Source organism: Oncorhynchus keta, chromosome 13 (genome assembly GCF_023373465.1).
Source record: "Oncorhynchus keta strain PuntledgeMale-10-30-2019 chromosome 13, Oket_V2, whole genome shotgun sequence".
Taxonomy (NCBI): domain Eukaryota; kingdom Metazoa; phylum Chordata; class Actinopteri; order Salmoniformes; family Salmonidae; genus Oncorhynchus; species Oncorhynchus keta.
The window spans coordinates 40,094,161-40,112,384 of NC_068433.1; the positions used below are offsets into that span (position 1 = coordinate 40,094,161).

General features: G+C 45.3%; 1 protein-coding gene across 8 annotated transcripts in view; it reads right to left on the reverse strand.

Annotated features, from left to right (window-relative positions):
* Nucleotides 1–18,224, reverse strand: part of LOC118392329 (dedicator of cytokinesis protein 4-like) — a 151,568-nt gene that overhangs the window by 51,502 nt on the left and 81,842 nt on the right. For all 8 annotated transcript variants that reach the window (XM_052460147.1, XM_052460146.1, XM_052460148.1 and 5 more), the window contains exons 14-22: nucleotides 17,026–17,150; nucleotides 16,125–16,287; nucleotides 13,872–13,978; nucleotides 7,987–8,140; nucleotides 4,213–4,310; nucleotides 3,918–4,001; nucleotides 3,020–3,120; nucleotides 648–729; nucleotides 151–321 (exon numbers count right to left, since the gene is read on the reverse strand). In XM_052460147.1, coding sequence (XP_052316107.1) covers nucleotides 151–321; nucleotides 648–729; nucleotides 3,020–3,120; nucleotides 3,918–4,001; nucleotides 4,213–4,310; nucleotides 7,987–8,140; nucleotides 13,872–13,978; nucleotides 16,125–16,287; nucleotides 17,026–17,150 — 1,085 coding nt within the window. The remainder of the gene's footprint in view (nucleotides 1–150; nucleotides 322–647; nucleotides 730–3,019; nucleotides 3,121–3,917; nucleotides 4,002–4,212; nucleotides 4,311–7,986; nucleotides 8,141–13,871; nucleotides 13,979–16,124; nucleotides 16,288–17,025; nucleotides 17,151–18,224) is intronic.

Below are 18,224 nucleotides of genomic sequence, written 5' to 3' on the forward strand. Positions count from 1 at the left end.
ACGCGCGCACACACACACACACACACACACACACACACACACACACACACACACACACACACACACACACACACACACACACACACACACACACACACACACACACACACACACACACACACACACACACACACACACACACACACACACCTGTGTCTGCGTGACAGGGCTGGTGATCTTGTTCTCCTGGGACAGGAAGAAGCGGATAGACATGAAGAGCTCGTGGATGCAGCAGCGGAACTCCTCCTCGCTCTGACCCCCCGTGGCGAGAGCGAAGAGACGCCGGGACTGGATGATGTACTTAAAGATGTACTCCGTGGCCTGGGGGCGACATAAAGTAACAACCAGTTACTCCCTGACAATATCACTCATCCACCATAACGCTAGACACCACTGGTATTAAAACATAATGGGGAAAACATATTAGTGTCGTTGATGTGGGTCCCTGCAATTATGTGTGCTACTAGGCCATTAAAAGTCATGTGTTCTGGAAATGTTGAACACCCAAAGTGTAGTATTTCCACTTTTTGAAATTTCATGCAGCAACAATAGGAGAGAGAGGGGCGAAAAGAGACTAATGAATGCTACTGAGGGATCCTCAACACACGCTGAAGAGGATGCGTGTGCGTTCAGGTGCACACACTCACCTTGAGGACCTGCTGAATGTGATCTTGGTGCTCGGCATCTACGATGCGATCCACGTACCACTTCAGTACTTTGATCAGGTCCCTGTGAAAAGCACACATCTAGCATCAACTACTGAACTCGACCTTCCTCTGCGATCACAATGCATTTCCACCAACAATCCAAGCATCCACCTACCTATTCCAGAGACACAACACACAAAGAATGCCTTGGTGTAGCGTGAGGTAACGCATGTCAAATCTTTGTGTTAAAAATGTATGGCGATGGTGTTCATGATCAAACAATGTCTAGGGCTGAACAACCTTCGGTTGTGTTCTGTTGTACAGCAAAAGAAAACAGAACACAAGGGTTGGTTTAGAAAACGTCTGTGTGTGGCTGTGCAATGGTGTGACCACAACACTTCAGATTCACACGGTGTACTGTATTAACATTAATGGCCAGGTTTGAGAAAGCACACACTTACAGATAATTGAACAAAATCACAAGAGACATTATGAGTACAAGCAAAAGGAAAATGATGGAGAGAGTAAATGGTACAGTAATTTCCACAGATTGAGCATTTGTGTGGGAAATGTTTTTGCCTGATTTTCTGTGATTGGACTGTGATTGCATGTTGATTGGTTTTCCCTTGGCTACATAGTGTACTGAAGAGACAGCCACCATTTTGTTGGAAATAATCAGCTAATAAAGTGTACAATGTTATTTCTGGGACTGAATAGATACACAACATGAACAAAAGTATGTGGACATCTGCTCGGCGTACATCTCATTCCAAAATCATGGGCATTAATATGGAGATGGGGTCCCCCCTTTGCTGCTATAACAGCCTTTCACTAGCTGTTAGATCACTGCTGCAGAGATTTGCTTCCATTCAGCCACAAGAGCATTAGTGAGGTTGGGCACTGATGTTGGACGATTAGGCCTGGCTCGCAGTCGCCGTTCCAATTCATCCCAAATGTGTTCGATGGGGTTGAGGTCAGGCCAGTCAAGTTCTTCTACACCAATCTCGACAAACCATTTCTATATGGACCTCGCTTTGTGCACGGGGGCATTGTCATGCTGAAACAGGAAAGGGCCTTCCCCAAACTGTTGCCACAAAGTTGGAAGCGCAGAATCGTCTATAATGTCATTGTATCGTTGCAGAGCTAAGATTTCCCTTCACTGGAACTAAGGGGCCTAGCCCGAACCATGAAAAACAACCCCAGGCCATTATTCCCCCTCCACCAAACTTTACAGTTGGCACAATGCATTCGGACAGGGAGAATTCTCCTGGCATCCGCCAAACCCAGATTTGTCTGTCGGGCTGCGATATGGTGAAGCGTGATTCATCACTCCAGAGAACACTTTCCACTGCTCCAGAATCCAATGGCGATGAGCTTTACACCACTCCAGCTGACGCTTGGCATTGTGCATGGTGATCTTAGGCTTGTGTGCGTGCGGCTGCTCGTCCATGGAAACCCATTTCATGAAGCTCCCGACCAACAGTTGCTTCCAGAGGCAGTTTGGAACTCGGTAGTGAGTGTTGCAACCGAGGACAGATGATGTTTATGCGCTACACGCTTCACCTCTCCCGGGTCCCATTCTGTGAGCTTCTGCTTGAGCTTCAGTGAGCTCCACTTTGCGGCTGAGCCATTGTTGCTCCTAGACATTTCCAATTCACAATAACAGCACTTGCAGTTCACCTGGTCAGCTCCAGCAGGGCAGACATTTGACAAACTGACTTGTTGGAAAGGTGGCATCCTATGACAGTGCCACATTGAAAGCCACTGAGCCATTCAGTAGGGCCATTCATTCTTGCATGGCCGTGTGCTCGATTTTATACACCTGTCAGCAACAGGTGTGGCTGAAATAGCCGAATCCACTAATTTGAAGGGGTGTCCACATACTTTTGCATATATAACTTACATACAGTTTTATAATCTACTGAAAATCACTGAACTCAATTAAACCACCGTAGACTATGATTCCAGAGGCAGGCAACACTCTTTCTCTAAATGAGTTTATTTTAGGTAAGCGAGAGGTGAGAGCTTTAGCTGTGAGCCTGGCAGGAGAGGGGTGTTAGTGAGAAATGGGTAGTGTGAGAGCTTAGCAGGTAGTGAGGGTAGAACAGCGTGAGCGTGTCACATTGTGAGTTTGAGGCGACAGCACAGCGTACGAGGAACAGCGAGTGGATTTGTAGGGCCAAATCAACGTGAGATATTGAGGACACATGATCCTCATTTATAATTAGGAGGGCGCCACAGGTGACTCATCCACACCACTGAAGCACCTTTGCAGCCCACCATTATTACCAGGTAGTATACCGTAGGTATTACCATAGGACAACCATAAAACAACCACAATGCACCCTAGGAGGAGAAAGAGGGAAACACACCTGTAAGACAAGGCTCCAGCAAAATGACTCTCGATGTAGGTGTCCATGACGGGCTTGAAATGCTGGAACTTGCTGTCCTGTAGCAGGTTAATGATGTGGACCTGAAAGAGTCAAGGAAATGACTCCGTCACACACCGTTTTATGCTTTCCACAAGATGCAATGCTCTTTACTTAGCCAACAGCAAACAACCTATTTATTCAACCTCGCCTCCTATGTGACACAAACTGGCCTAGTTTGTACAGATTCATCTCACATGATTGCCTCACATGATAAAGGAGAACAGAGCAGAGATGAGTCTGTGTGTGCGTGTGTGTGTGTGTGCGTGTGGGTGTATGTGTGTGTGTGTGTGTGTGTGTGTGTGTGTGTGTGTGTGTGTGTGTGTGTGTGTGTGTGTGTGTGTGTGTGTGTGTGTGTGTGTGTGTGTGTGTGTGTGTGTGTGTGTGTGTGTGTGTGTGTGTGTGTGTGTGTGTGTGTGTGTGTGTGTGTGTGTGTGTGCGTGCATGATTGATTGAACCGAGTCAACTGCAAGCAGATCAATCCTCAGCTCTATATTAGAGCGATGCAGCATGACTGTCTGGGATTGATCAGTGAAGGCTGTGAAGAGTTACAGTATTAAGCACATCCATTGGCTCGAGCATCATTGCACGTTTTCTCTCTGACCGCAGTATCCCACTATTGGGCACAGGCCTTCTTTTCTAATGAGGCTTGGTCTACTTCCTGACATATGCGCACACACACACACACACACACACACACACACACACGTAGTTCTGCCGTCATGACACCCAAATCCTGGCTCCAACCAGCAGTGTTTAGAATCAACCAATGATTAGCTGTCAGGGAGGGAGAAAACAATATGCTAGGAAATAGAAGACCACAGAAGCAGTAGCCACTTACCAGGCAATCAAACACCTTCAGCCCATACCTCTGGGAACTCTCGTCCAAGATCCCAAAGAGTGTATCAAGTGTGTCCTGTAAAAACTGGTGAGGGAGAGATAGTGATAGATATACAAAAGAGTGAATATCTACGAGATCATGTGGATGAAAAATCCTATGATACATCTATAAAAGACATCTAGGAGACTTTTTCAAGTCAAACACAAAAAAAGGCCAATCTAAACAGGACATTCTTTGAGTGACATGATCCTAAACCAATCCGGGTGAAAATAGAGGGCCCGGGGAGGGGCGGTACCTTGACTATCTCAGAGCCATCGATCTCTTTCAGCTTTGACAAGCTGTCATTGATCTTCTCTGGGTGGGCTCTCCACTTCAGCAGGTCTAACATGTCACCTACAGAGACACATGAAGAGAAACAACCACCGTTACATCATGGACAACCTCAGTTAGCTCATAGACATGTAGTGAGAGACTGTCTACTCTCGGTTCCAAGACCTAGACACACACACACACACACACACACACACACACACACACACACACACACACACACACACACACACACACACAGAGAGAGAAACATACAGACATAGGATCTTAATTTGAGCCAGTTTGCTAAGGCAGGAAAATAATCCTGCAGCAAAAATGTTTACACTCAAATACACTCCAAGTTTGCATTTCCTGCTTTGCAGAACAATTCTCAGCAAAAAAAAGTGATCAAACTTTTTTTGTAGTCAAACAGACTACATCTGCACAGTAGCCTGGGTTTCTGCATAATGGCAACTTGCCGTTGTCTTGTCAAACAATATCATGGCGAGGCAATGAAGACGCGTTATTGAACTTCCATCACGATTTGGGAAATCCAGAACATTTCTGTCAAAGCAACATGACGGCGTATGGTTAAAGCGCTATAATTGAATTACTGAAGTTCCTTCTGGAAAAAAACAATGTCATTCTATTCTATTTAAAGTATATCATAAGACAACACATTTACATTCAAACAATCCACGAATTCAAAATAATGATGACAGCTCGTAATGTAGCAAGCTTTAAACACAAAGCAATTTTCCCAGTGTTAAATTCCCCAGAATGTATTAATAAAATAGGTTAAAGAATAAAGGACTCAGTCTGTCTTCAACTGCACTTCAGGAAGTACCTGTATTTCTGGATGTGAGGAAGTACCTGTATTTCTGGATGTGAGGAAGTAGCTGTATTTCTGGATGTGAGGAAGTTGCTGTATTTCTGGATGTGAGGAAGTACCTGTATTTCTATATGTGAGGAAGTAGCTGTATTTCTGGATGTGAGGAAGTAGCTGTATTTCTGGATGTGAGGAAGTAGCTGTATTTCTGGATGTGAGGAAGTACCTGTATTTCTGGATGTGAGGAAGTACCTGTATTTCTGGATGTGAGGAAGTACCTGTATTTCTGGATATGAGGAAGTACCTGTATTTCTGGATGTGAGGAAGTACCTGTCTTTCTGGATGTGAGGAAGTACCTGTCTTTCTGGATGTGAGGAAGTACCTGTATTTCTGGATGTGAGGAAGTACCTGTCTTTCTGGATGTGAGGAAGTACCTGTATTTCTGGATGTGAGGAAGTACCTGTATTTCTGGATGTGAGGAAGTACCTGTCTTTCTGGATGTGAGGAAGTACCTGTCTTTCTGGATGTGAGGAAGTACCTGTCTTTCTGGATGTGAGGAAGTACCTGTATTTCTATATGTGAGGAAGTACCTGTCTTTCTGGATGTGAGGAAGTACCTGTATTTCTGGATGTGAGGAAGTACCTGTCTTTCTGGATGTGAGGAATTACATGTATTTCTGGATGTGAGGAAGTACCTGTATTTCTGGATGTGAGGAAGTACCTGTATTTCTGGATGTGAGGAAGTACCTGTATTTCTATATGTGAGGAAGTAGCTGTATTTCTGGATGTGCGGAAGTAGCTGTATTTCTGGATGTGAGGAAGTAGCTGTATTTCTGGATGTGAGGAAGTACCTGTATTTCTGGATGTGAGGAAATACCTGTATTTCTGTATGTGAGGAAGTACCTGTATTTCTGTATGTGAGGAAGTAGCTGTATTTCTGGATGTGAGGAAGTAGCTGTATTTCTGGATGTGAGGAAGTAGCTGTATTTCTGGATGTGAGGAAGTACCTGTATTTCTGTATGTGAGGAAGTAGCTGTATTTCTGTATGTGAGGAAGTAGCTGTATTTCTGTATGTGAGGAAGTAGCTGTATTTCTGTATGTGAGGAAGTAGCTGTATTTCTGTATGTGAGGAAGTAGCTGTATTTCTGTATGTGAGGAAGTAGCTGTATTTCTGGATGTGAGGAAGTAGCTGTATTTCTGGATGTGAGGAAGTAGCTGTATTTCTGTATGTGAGGAAGTAGCTGTATTTCTGGATGTGAGGAAGTAGCTGTATTTCTGTATGTGAGGAAGTAGCTGTATTTCTGTATGTGAGGAAGTAGCTGTATTTCTGTATGTGAGGAAGTACCTGTATTTCTGTATGTGAGGAAGTACCTGTATTTCTGGATGTGAGGAAGTAGCTGTATTTCTGGATGTGAGGAAGTAGCTGTATTTCTGGATGTGAGGAAGTACCTGTATTTCTGTATGTGAGGAAGTACCTGTATTTCTGTATGTGAGGAAGTACCTGTATTTCTGTATGTGAGGAAGTACCTGTATTTCTGTATGTGAGGAAGTAGCTGTATTTCTGGATGTGAGGAAGTAGCTGTATTTCTGGATGTGAGGAAGTAGCTGTATTTCTGGATGTGAGGAAGTACCTGTATTTCTGGATGTGAGGAAGTACCTGTATTTCTGTATGTGAGGAAGTAGCTGTATTTCTGGATGTGAGGAAGTAGCTGTATTTCTGGATGTGAGGAAGTAGCTGTATTTCTGGATGTGAGGAAGTAGCTGTATTTCTGGATGTGAGGAAGTACCTGTATTTCTGGATGTGAGGAAGTAGCTGTATTTCTGTATGTGAGGAAGTAGCTGTATTTCTGTATGTGAGGAAGTAGCTGTATTTCTGGATGTGAGGAAGTAGCTGTATTTCTGTATGTGAGGAAGTAGCTGTATTTCTGGATGTGAGGAAGTAGCTGTATTTCTGGATGTGAGGAAGTAGCTGTATTTCTGGATGTGAGGAAGTAGCTGTATTTCTGGATGTGAGGAAGTAGCTGTATTTCTGGATGTGAGGAAGTAGCTGTATTTCTGGATGTGAGGAAGTACCTGTATTTCTGTATGTGAGGAAGTACCTGTATTTCTGTATGTGAGGAAGTACCTGTATTTCTGGATGTGAGGAAGTACCTGTATTTCTGGATGTGAGGAAGTACCTGTATTTCTGGATGTGAGGAAGTAGCTGTATTTCTGGACGTGAGGAAGTACCTGCATTTCTGGATGTGAGGAAGTACCTGTATTTCTGGATGTGAGGAAGTACCTGTATTTCTGGAAGTAAGGAAGTACCTGTATTTCTGGATATGAGGAAGTACCTGTATTTCTGGATATGAGGAAGTACCTGTATTTCTGGATGTGGGGAAGTACCTGTATTTCTGGATGTGAGGAAGTACCTGTATTTCTGGAAGTGAGGAAGTACCTGTATTTCTGGAAGTGAGGAAGTACCTGTATTTCTGGAAGTGAGGAAGTACCTGTATTTCTGGATGTGAGGAAGTACCTGTATTTCTGGAAGTGAGGAAGTACCTGTATTTCTGGATGTGAGGAAGTAGCTGTATTTCCGCAGACAATAAACTAGATATATTCCTTGCACAATGCCTCAAATCACTTTGTGCAGCTTACGTTTCAGAATATGTACACTGAGTGGTCGACTGTTTGAGAATTCAGCAATACTACAGTAATATTCAAGACAAGAGAAGACAACGACTCCGGACGAGTCAGAATCAGAATCAGACCGATTATCCACTATCCAGACTGAAGGATACACTTTACACTAATAAGTGATCTGCCGCTGGATAGTAGAGCCATAGAAAGTTGGAGCAGGCCTACAGTGGTGCAGGAAAGGTGTCGGTCTACTGGTTCGGGTGTAGGTCTACCGTGCAGGTGCAAGCTCTAATACTTTGACTTCCACCCTTACCATTCTGTGTGAGTTTAGTGGAGCAGAGGAAGGAGGTGATCCAAAAGGATTCCTTGGTGCCTTTCACAGCCTGGTTGTTGCCGGGCAGATTGGCTTTGGAGAAGGGCAGCTTGAGGTAACGGCTAGAGTCCTGGAGGTTAGCATTTTCCTCACACTGAAAGGAGCAGAGATACAGTACTGGGTTAGTGCCACTACAGGAGACTGGAGAAAAAGGCTACAGTATTATGGTATTTGGTTCGTTACTTAACTGCATTCTCAAAGATTAAGGAGTTTGATACACTACAATATACTGCTTCCATACTGCTAGGAAAATGCAGTTTGGGGAATTGAATGTGTTATTATCTTCATCATCATTCAAACTACAACAATATCTTTGTTTCAATGAAACATTGCAAAGGGCCGGGGACCCTATAAAGTAAGGACTGTGCATTTTCCAATTCTCTAACTTTCGATGGTTTTAGCCACGCTTTCGAACATATCAGCACAGATTGGAAAGCATTTTGAAGCTAGTGTTTCAATATGCTCTGAACAACTGTTCAGGTAGGCTATTCCCACTCTGATGCTTACACGTGGTTCGTGCGGAATTCCTCTTCCCTATTTTGGAGATGAGGAACTAGGCCATGACAATTTCTTCCAGCTTTTGTCCTGACTTCTATCTGACAGTAAAGTGGATGTTTTTACACCAATGGAAAACAACACAAGAATAATATAATAATAATATATGCCATTTAGCAGACGCTTTTATCCAAAGCGACTTACAGTCATGTGTGCATACATTCTACGTATGGGTGGTCCCGGGAATCGAACCCACTACCCTGGCATTACAAGCGCCATGCTCTACCAACTGAGCTACAGAAGGAGATTCTTAAGAGGCATCAAATGCAATTTCCGTAAAACCCTACAGAGAACCGGCTGTCTCAAAAGGGGAGACACACGGAAGCACTTCAAAGAGCAAGGCTACAAAAGCAGCTGTATTTATTGTGAATTATAGGACTTTTACACACATTTCAAGGCAGCTAAAACTGTGCAAAGCGGTCCATCTGTAGACTATCCCTTTCTGTTTGCAGACAGGTTAGACTAGAGACTGCATCTGAAGCCAGGCCAAGGTGTTTTTAATCTCTCTGTTTTTCCTGTGTGAGGGGAAATGACCTATTAGCAGTGGGAGCCTTCTTAATGAGGTGGTAAGCAGGAATAGAAAAGGGCAGCAGAGAGCAAAGCCCAGAACCACAAGGAGGGAGAGTCTGTCTGTCTGTCTGTCTGTCTGTCGAACTAAGATGGGTCGAGACCAGGTATTCCCAAACTGGGGTATGCGCAATGCCATCAGGGGTACGCCAAATAAAAATGTGATTCATTTTTTTCTTCACATTTTCAAATAGTCCATTTATATTTTCCAACGGGGCTATACATTTGGGTGAGGTTGTTTCTCGCCTGAGTAGCCTTGTTTCACTGCCAAAAATCAAATTAAACCATCTAGTGTTCAGCGAAATAACACAATGTCAAATAATGAACATCCAATCACATTAACCGTTACTCTCTCGCGGGAATTCCACTAACGGGTCCGTATGTAGCCAAACGTAGCTGCTGCTCATGTTGGTATCTGTACTGATGGCACAAAAGCCATGACAGGGAGACATAGTGGAGTGGTAACGCGTGTGCAAGCAGTTGCTCCCGACGCCACTTCGGTACACTGCAGCATCCACCGAGAGGCTCTTGCTGCCAAGGGAATAAAATGAAACCATCAGCTGTTCTTGTCTAATGATGTTCTGTATTATGTCATTCTGAAGTTTGTTTCATCTTTTGTGTTGGACCCCAGGAAGAGTAGCTGCTGCTTTTGCAACAGATAATGGGGATCCTAATAAAATACCAAATACCTAATTTAACCATGTAACGTTTTTACAACATACAGAAAGAAGTGCGTTGGTTATCAAGGGGAAATTGATATGTTTTTTGAACTGAGAGACGAGCTTAAAGTTTTCTTTACTGACCATAATTTTCACTTGTCTGACCGCTTGCATGATGACGAGTTTCTTACACAACTGGCCGTTCTGGGTGATGCTTTTACTCGCCTGAATGATCTGAATCTAGGATTACAGGGACTCTCCGCAACTATATTCAATGTACAGGACAGAATTAAGGCTATGATTAAGAAGTTGGAGCTCTTCTCTGTCTGCATTAACAAGGACAACACACAGCTTTTTCCATCATTGTATGATTTTCTTGTGTGCAAATTAATTCAAGCTTACAGATAATGTCAAATGTGATATAGCTGTGTGAGCTGGGTGCGCAATTATGCAGGTACTTTCCCGAAACGGATGACACAAACAACTGGATTCGTTATCCCTTTCATGCCCTGTCCCCAGTCCACTTACCGATATCTGAACAAGAGAGCCTTATCGAAATTACAACAAGTGGTTCTGTAAAAATTTAATTTAAATCAGAAGCCACTGCCAGATTTTTGGAATGGGCTGCACTCAGAGTATCCTGCCTTGGCAAATCATGCTGTTAAGACACTGATGACCTTTGCAACAACATACCTATGTACGTGGTTGCAAAGTTTGGACACCTCGCTTCGCGTTCTTAGGAAACTAAGCAGAATTGAGTTTTTTCAAATATTACTTCTTACACTGTTACCCCAGGAAATCTTAAGTCTTATTACATACAGCCGGGAGGAACTATTGGATATAAGAGCAACGTCAACTTACCAACATTACAACCAGGAATAAGACTTTCCCGAATCGGATCCTCTGTTTGGACCACCACCCAGGACAATGGATCGGATCCCAGTAGGCGACCCAAAACAAAGGCGCCGCAGAAGGGGCAGACGGATCAATCTTCTGGTCAGGCTCTGTAGACGGGCACACCGCCTACCGCTTCTGAGTACACTACTCGCCAATGTCCAGTCTCTTGACAACAAGGTAGACAAAATTCGAGCAGGGGTTGCCTTCCAGAGAGACATCTGAGATTGTAACATTCTTTGTTTCACGGAAACATGGCTCAGTCGGGATACGTTATCAGACTCGGTACAGCCACCCGGTTTCTTCACGCATTGCGCCGACAGAAACAAACATCTCTCTGGTAAGAAGAAGGGCGGGGTGTATATGCCTTATGATTAACGAGTCGTGGTGTGATCATAACAACATACAGGAACTCAAGTCCTTTTGTACACCTGACTTAAAATTCCCTACGATCATTTGCCCTACGATCAAATGCCGTAAATGTAAATTGGAAACCACATATCCTGAGGATGCATTTATTGTAGCTGGGGATTTTAACAAGGCTAATCTGAAAACAAGGCTCCCTAAATTGCATCAGCATATCGAATGCGCGACCCGGGCTGGCAACACTCTGGATCATTGCTACTCTAATTTCCGCAACGCATACAAAGCCCTCCCTCGCCCTCCTTTTGGAAACTCTGACCATATCACCTCCACCCTACCTGACAACGTAGACCCACTCCAATTTGCTTACCGCCCCAATAGGTCCACAGACGACGCAATCGCAACCACACTGCCCTAACCCATCTGGACAAGAACAATACCCATGTAAGAATGCAGTTCATCGATTACAGCTCAGCATTTAACACCATAGTACCCTCCAAACTCATCATTAAGCTTGAGACCCTGGGTTTCGACCCTGCCCTGTGCAACTGGGTCCTGGACTTTCTGACGAGCCGCCCCCAGGTGGTGAGGGTAGGAAACAACATCTCCACCCCGTTGATCCTCAACACTGTGGCCCCACAAGGGTGTGTTCTCAGCCCTCTCCTCTACTCCCTGTTCACCCATGACTGCGTGGCCATGCACGCCTCCAACTCAATCATCAAGTTTGCAGGCGACACTACAGTGGTAAGCTTGATTACCAACAACGACGAGACGGTCTACAGGGAGGAGGTGAGGGCCCTCAGAGTGTGGTGTCAGGAAAATAACCTCACACTCAACGTCAAAAAAACAAAGGAGATGATTGTAGACTTCAAGAAAAAGCAGAGGGAGCACCCCCCCTATCCACATCGACGGGACAATAGTGGAGAAGGTGGAGAGTTTTAAGTTCCTCGGCGTACACATCACGGACAAACTGAAATGGTCCACCCACACAGACAGCGTGGTGAAGAAGGTTACAGATGCACAATTGAGAGCATCCTGTATCACCGCCTGGTACAGCAACTGCTCCGCCCACAACCCCAAGGCTCTCCAGAGGGTAGTGAGGTCTGCACAACGCATCACCGGGGGCAAACTACCTGCCCTCCAAGACACCTACAGCAGATTCTCGGCCCTCACTAGCATGAAAACGAAATACAGGCACAAACTGTGTATGGAGAAGTATTTAAGGCTCTCCAATACAACCCAACATTGCAGAATTATGTGCATCCTTTCATGCACACCCTTCTCATTAACCTGTGGTGAGTTATTCACAAATTTCAATGAACAAATAAGGTTTTATATGTAAGATGGTAAAATAAAGAGCAAAATTATTGATTATTATTATATTATTATTTGTGCCCTGGTCCTATAAGAGCTCTTTGACACTTCCTACGAGCTGGGTTGTGACAAAAACTCACACTCATTCTTATGTTTAATAAATGTATCGTATAGTGTGTGTGTGGCAGGCTTACAATGATGGAAAAAAAACAACATTTGAGAGTGTGCTAACCCTGGTGCTAGAGGGGGTACGCAGCTGGAGGTTGAATAATTGAAGGGGTACGGGACTACAACAAGTTTGGGAACCACTGGTCTAGACAACCTACAACCTGTCTGTCTCTCTGCAGTACCTTGGATTATATTGTCTCTCTTTCAGGCCAAAACCTCTTTACCCCTGCCTGTGTCTCATTCTCTGTCTCCGAAGAGTTCAGACTATCCACAAACTGTGCATGCTCTCTTACCATGACTTTATTTTTATAACACTAACAGACCACCTACAGTGCTCTGTACCCCTTCCCATCGCTCTCTTAACCCACAGCCTCAGTGCTAACTAGCCTTGCCCGTCTCGCAGAACAGCTCCTTGCTAGCCTGCAGAGAACTATTGTGTGCTCTGTAATCTCTGCAGCTTATGTTCCCTAGCCCTGTCGATCTCAACCTACAATTACCCAGAGCTACACCCCAAAACAGGCAACAGGCCCCATAACGCAGAGCTGTGTTTAATTGACTATGCCTGAGGGTTGGTTTAAATGCTGTTTGCTTTGGACTGGCCATGGGTTAAGTGGAGAGCTTACTGGGGTAGTAATGAAAACAAGCTCGGATGGCAAGCGCCTGTTTATGACAGAGTATAAACTGGAACAGTATCAGCGGGAAATAGCAGTGTGAGCATGTGATGTGTGATGTGTGATGTGTGATGTGTGATGTGTGTGTGTTTGGGCATGCGTGAGGACAGAAAATACCCCCCTCCCCTCCACACACACCACACACACACACACACACACACACACACACACACACACACACACACACACACCACACACACACACACACACACACACAGCTCTGCCCATGTCTCATGGTTAGTGGACATTACATAAACAGATATAACTCATCATCCTGCTAGCCTACTCATTGCTGAAACATCTGACTCACCTGGCCACCGTTCTGGAGCCAAGCAGCCACAATCAATCATGGTAATGGGACTGGCTTATTACAGCGCTTTTTTTCCCTCAAGGTCTCACAGAGCTTTACATGAAACAGTGTGGATCGACTCATCCGCCACTAATGTGAAACGCCTACCTAAGTGACGACTATCATGGTGGACAGGTGAGAAGTGATTGTGTGTGTGTGTGTGTGTGTGTGTGTGTGTGTGTGTGTGTGTGTGTGTGTGTGTGTGTGTGTGTGTGTGTGTGTGTGTGTGTGTGTGTGTGTGTGTGTGTGTGTGTGTGTGTGTGCGCGCATGTGTGTGTACAGTACCTTATGAATGATGAGCTCGTGGGTGCCATCCGGCAATGTCCGTCCGTCCTCCTGCATCAGATGAACGAAGGAGTAGCCAAACAGCTTCTTCTCCCCTTTGTCTTTCGCTGTGGAACACCGCACACATCCAACGTCACTATCGGGAAACACACTATCACCGCTACTCTCTAGTACTCTACAATCAGACAGCTATGCTATAGAGTGCAAGACGTACGCATCACATGTGGCTGGTGGCACCTTAATTGGGGAGGATAGCATTCCAATTCACTCCATTCCAGAACTTATTTTGAGCCATCCTCCCCTCTGCAGTCTCCTGTGTTATGCATCCATTCAACCTGGAAGCTCTATCGCTGTGTTTAGAGCCTTGGAGGAAGTGAGGTAAAATGGTGCCTTTATCACGGTAGCGGGTTTAAAAACAACACCCGCGAGTGTCAGAGCAGGGAGTGGACGTCACCTGGGAATTGTTCCTCGGTGTCGTGGGAGAGGGTGACATACTGAGACTCGCTCAACTACAGGCCTGGAAGAGGAATATGAGGAGATTCTGAGGCACAAGCCACTTTTTTTGAAAGTTTAAGGAGATTCTCGAGAGGTATCGGAGGGGGGCAGAGACTAGACAGATTACTGTAATGTAAAGCTGTGAAATGCTCACGTCGTGACCACTAACCGTAGGAGGTAGCGCGCGACATTTGTCTGACAGTTGTCCCCTCTTCAAGCAGGGCAGTGTACATAGAACTGTCTCGTTGAGCCTAACACTCCTACAGTAAACATCGTAACAGCAGAGCAATGTTTCTGATACAGCTGAAATATATAGACATAGACATATCCTTATATTTGAAACTTGTTTTATTGAGTTAACTTAAATTGCAGTAACAGCCTATGTCATTTAGAAATTGTTGTCATAGCTTTAAGAAGCAACAAAAGAGGTCAACTCTGCCTGGCTGGCTGCACTGAGTCACGTTAAACAGCTGATGTCCACTCCCCAGTGAATTACTCACATTGTCAGTTGCAATTTGATGATTTATATGATCTTGATAAAATTGAAGCCTGGTTTGTTCTAATGCTGTAAGGTAGTATATTCATATGGGAGGGGTAAACCGTTCATTTTCTATATGCTAACATTATGAGCTAGCTAGCAGAAATGGCTTTTGTCTTGAAGTTAAAATATAATGAGTTTGCGGGCGATAATTGTATTTATTTATTATTGTCCGCACATGCTTGTGAATAGCTGAGTCACACTGTACTGTACAGTGGCACCCTCCCGGCATACTTCATAAGCTTACAATATCATGACAGTCCAATGCTAATGTCAATTGAAAGGTTTATGTACATATTATGTCTACTGAAATCTGCTGCAACTCTCTTCAATCTAAATACGCCCACAGACCTCTTTAAATCTCCACCCCTGACCTCTGACCCAACTGTGACCCCCTGACCTTACGGCTTCTGCCCCACACAGTGTTGCTAATTTAGCGCTATATTTTATAGAGTTTTCAGACCCCTCCACACAGGCAGAGAAGCACAGGTGGGAGAGCGGGGGAAAACACTACATCAGGGACCGTAGATGTGCCGCAGCAAGGTAAATGTGTGCTGTGACATCGTCGTGGCAACGGAATAACGTCATCTAGGGACTTCTAGCGACAAATCAAGGAGCAAATAGCAGTTATCAATGACAAATAGTTGGCAACACTGACCCCACAGTCTCAACAGATAATTTTACCATAGAAACCATGAAGAACCTCTAAAACTGCTAATCACTGGAGCCGCCACCAAATGTAAGATATTAGCATTAGATGTGTGTGAGATACAGTAGGTGGCGGCGGCGGTGTGGGTAAAGTTGTTGTAATGGTTTTTTTGACTTGTGCTTCAGTTGTGTATGTCATCTATTCTCTTGGCAGGCTAGCCTCGATAGTGGGCTAAAAGAGCACCCAGTTAACAGCAAACACACCACAACCATAATATCACTGGATGTGCTGCCCAAATTAAAAGTTCCTTTAGAGAGATAAGAGTCCACTCTGACTACATTCCCAATGTCAGTAGTATATATTGGAGTCCACACACACACGCACACAGGCAGATACACGCACAGAAACACACGCAGAGGCACAGACAAAGAAACAGACAAACGCACACACACACACACGCACACGCACACGCACACGCACACGCACACACACACACACACACACGCACACGCATCCCTCTTACACCCCCCACAATACATTATCCCAGACTAGTGGTGGAGTAGTGTCTTACTGGAGCAGTGTCTGAACTCAAAGCGGACGTGCGCGCCCCTGAACATGTCCACAGGGATGGGTAGTTTGATCTGCTCAGCCCAGCGGGGACTGTTGTTGTGGTAGAGCACAAAGGAGTGGTACTCATCCCCACCAGGCTCCCCTGAACCAGCCGCTACATAACTCTGGAGGAGAGAGAGAGGGGGGAGAGAAAGACGGAGGAGGATAAAGAGGGGAGAGGGAGGTAGGGAGAGAAGGGAGAGAAGGGAGGGAGGGAGGGAGGGAGGGAGGGAGGGAGGGAGGGAGGGAGGGAGGGAGGGAGGGAGGGAGGGAGGGAGGGAGGGAGGGAGGGAGGGAGGGATAAGGGGGAGAGGAAAGAGGAAAGAGCAGAGGGGTAGATAAGAGAGGGCAGAGGAGTGAGGAGAGAGTGGGGCGAGAGCGGCATTAATAGGCAGTGGAGATGAAAGCAAGAGATGGAGAGAGGAGGAGGGAGATTGCAGGACACACACACTGTGTACTGGACCGGTGACGCACAGCAATCTCAAGTCTCTCGCTCTGGCTGAGAGAGTGACAGGGTTGCATGCAGAGGTGAGCTCTAGCAGCAGCAGAATCAAATCTATTTTCTGCGTATGGCTGCAGCATCCTGTCTGATCAGGAAACCACAGTGTTTTACAGAGAAAACTAGTACCCTACCAATGACCAACACCATGTGCCAAAACCCATCCTCATCTCACATCTAGCTGAGGCAGATAGATAAATCACACAACCAATACCTGCTCATCTGTACCCATATAGGCCTTCAGCATTAGACAACATTTGCCTCGTTCAGTCTGATTGCACCAGGTCACAACAACACAACGACGAGAATTGAAAGCACAATCATGCCTGTAATATGAAAAACCGTAAGGAATGGATGATCTTACCTTCATGACCTGGCCTTCGATGTCCAGCACATAGACCGTGATCTCCACGTTCCTGGCAACGCTCTTCCCTCCTTTCTCAAACTCTCCTTTCTCCAGAGTCACGTAAAGGTCATTCCTCATCTCTCCTGCAGGAGGGCGAACAGAGTGGTTCAAGCAGAATGTTGCACTCTGGATACAGGTCAACCGAACCGACGGTTCCTTCTTTTTACCGGTGGAAATAACAGGCATACTCATCTAGTGTTTGGTTGATTGCATTTTCAAGTATAAAAACATCAGTCACTTGCTTCATTCTATAGCTAGAGGATTCCTGATACTACCAGGAGTGAGAAATAAACTTTTTTTTTTTTATCTTTGTCTGTTGTGGTCTAGTACTGTCTTTATGCCAGCTGGGACCATCTACTTTAAGTGGTGCCTGTCTTCCCAGTGGTCTACTTGGTGTGTGAACTGCTGACTGCTCATCATTTTCAGATAGTTGTTGACACAACCAGGATCAAGGGGCAGAGCAATGGCAGGGCAATCTGTTACTTGTTTAGGTAATCAGTGGCTGTATTGGAAGGGGAGCGGTTTCACCTCTCCAAGGGTGGTGTATTCTCCACCTCTACTAGACAATTAGAAATTATTGTTAATTCTTCAGTCTCCCCTGGCTTCTTAGCAGCGGCTTACCGTCGACGAAACAAAGACGCTTCTCCCGAGTTGTTTGAGGAAGGCGCCACACCACTCTCTCACTTGAGTATCTTACCTAGTTGTTTACAGACGAATCAACGTTGTACTCTTTTGTAGCTTTGTCAACTATGTGTGTGTTTTCCATATCTGTTCGGACCTCTCCCTGTAGACTTTTACAGACGCCCCCCCCCCCCCCCCCCTTGGCCGCAACCCTTCTAATTTAGTGTCCCCTGCGCTCGCAACCCGTGTGATATTCTGGCTTCCCTGGCAGCGTTTGGAACTGCCAATCATCTCCGCTTATGCTGCCTTTCAGTCCCTTGACTTTTTTTGGGGGGGGGGGCCGTGATGGAGAACTGGATCCCCCCAAGAGAACACTGCTACTCCAGCTGTTCTTCCTTCATCTGACTGTTTCCTCATAGTCCGAGAGCATCTAGTTGTCGCGGTGGTGGCACAGGTCTGCTCATTTCTAAGTGGAGATTTTCTCTTTCCTCCCTCTCTCGCCTGTCCGTCTCCTCATTTGAATTCCATGCTGTCAC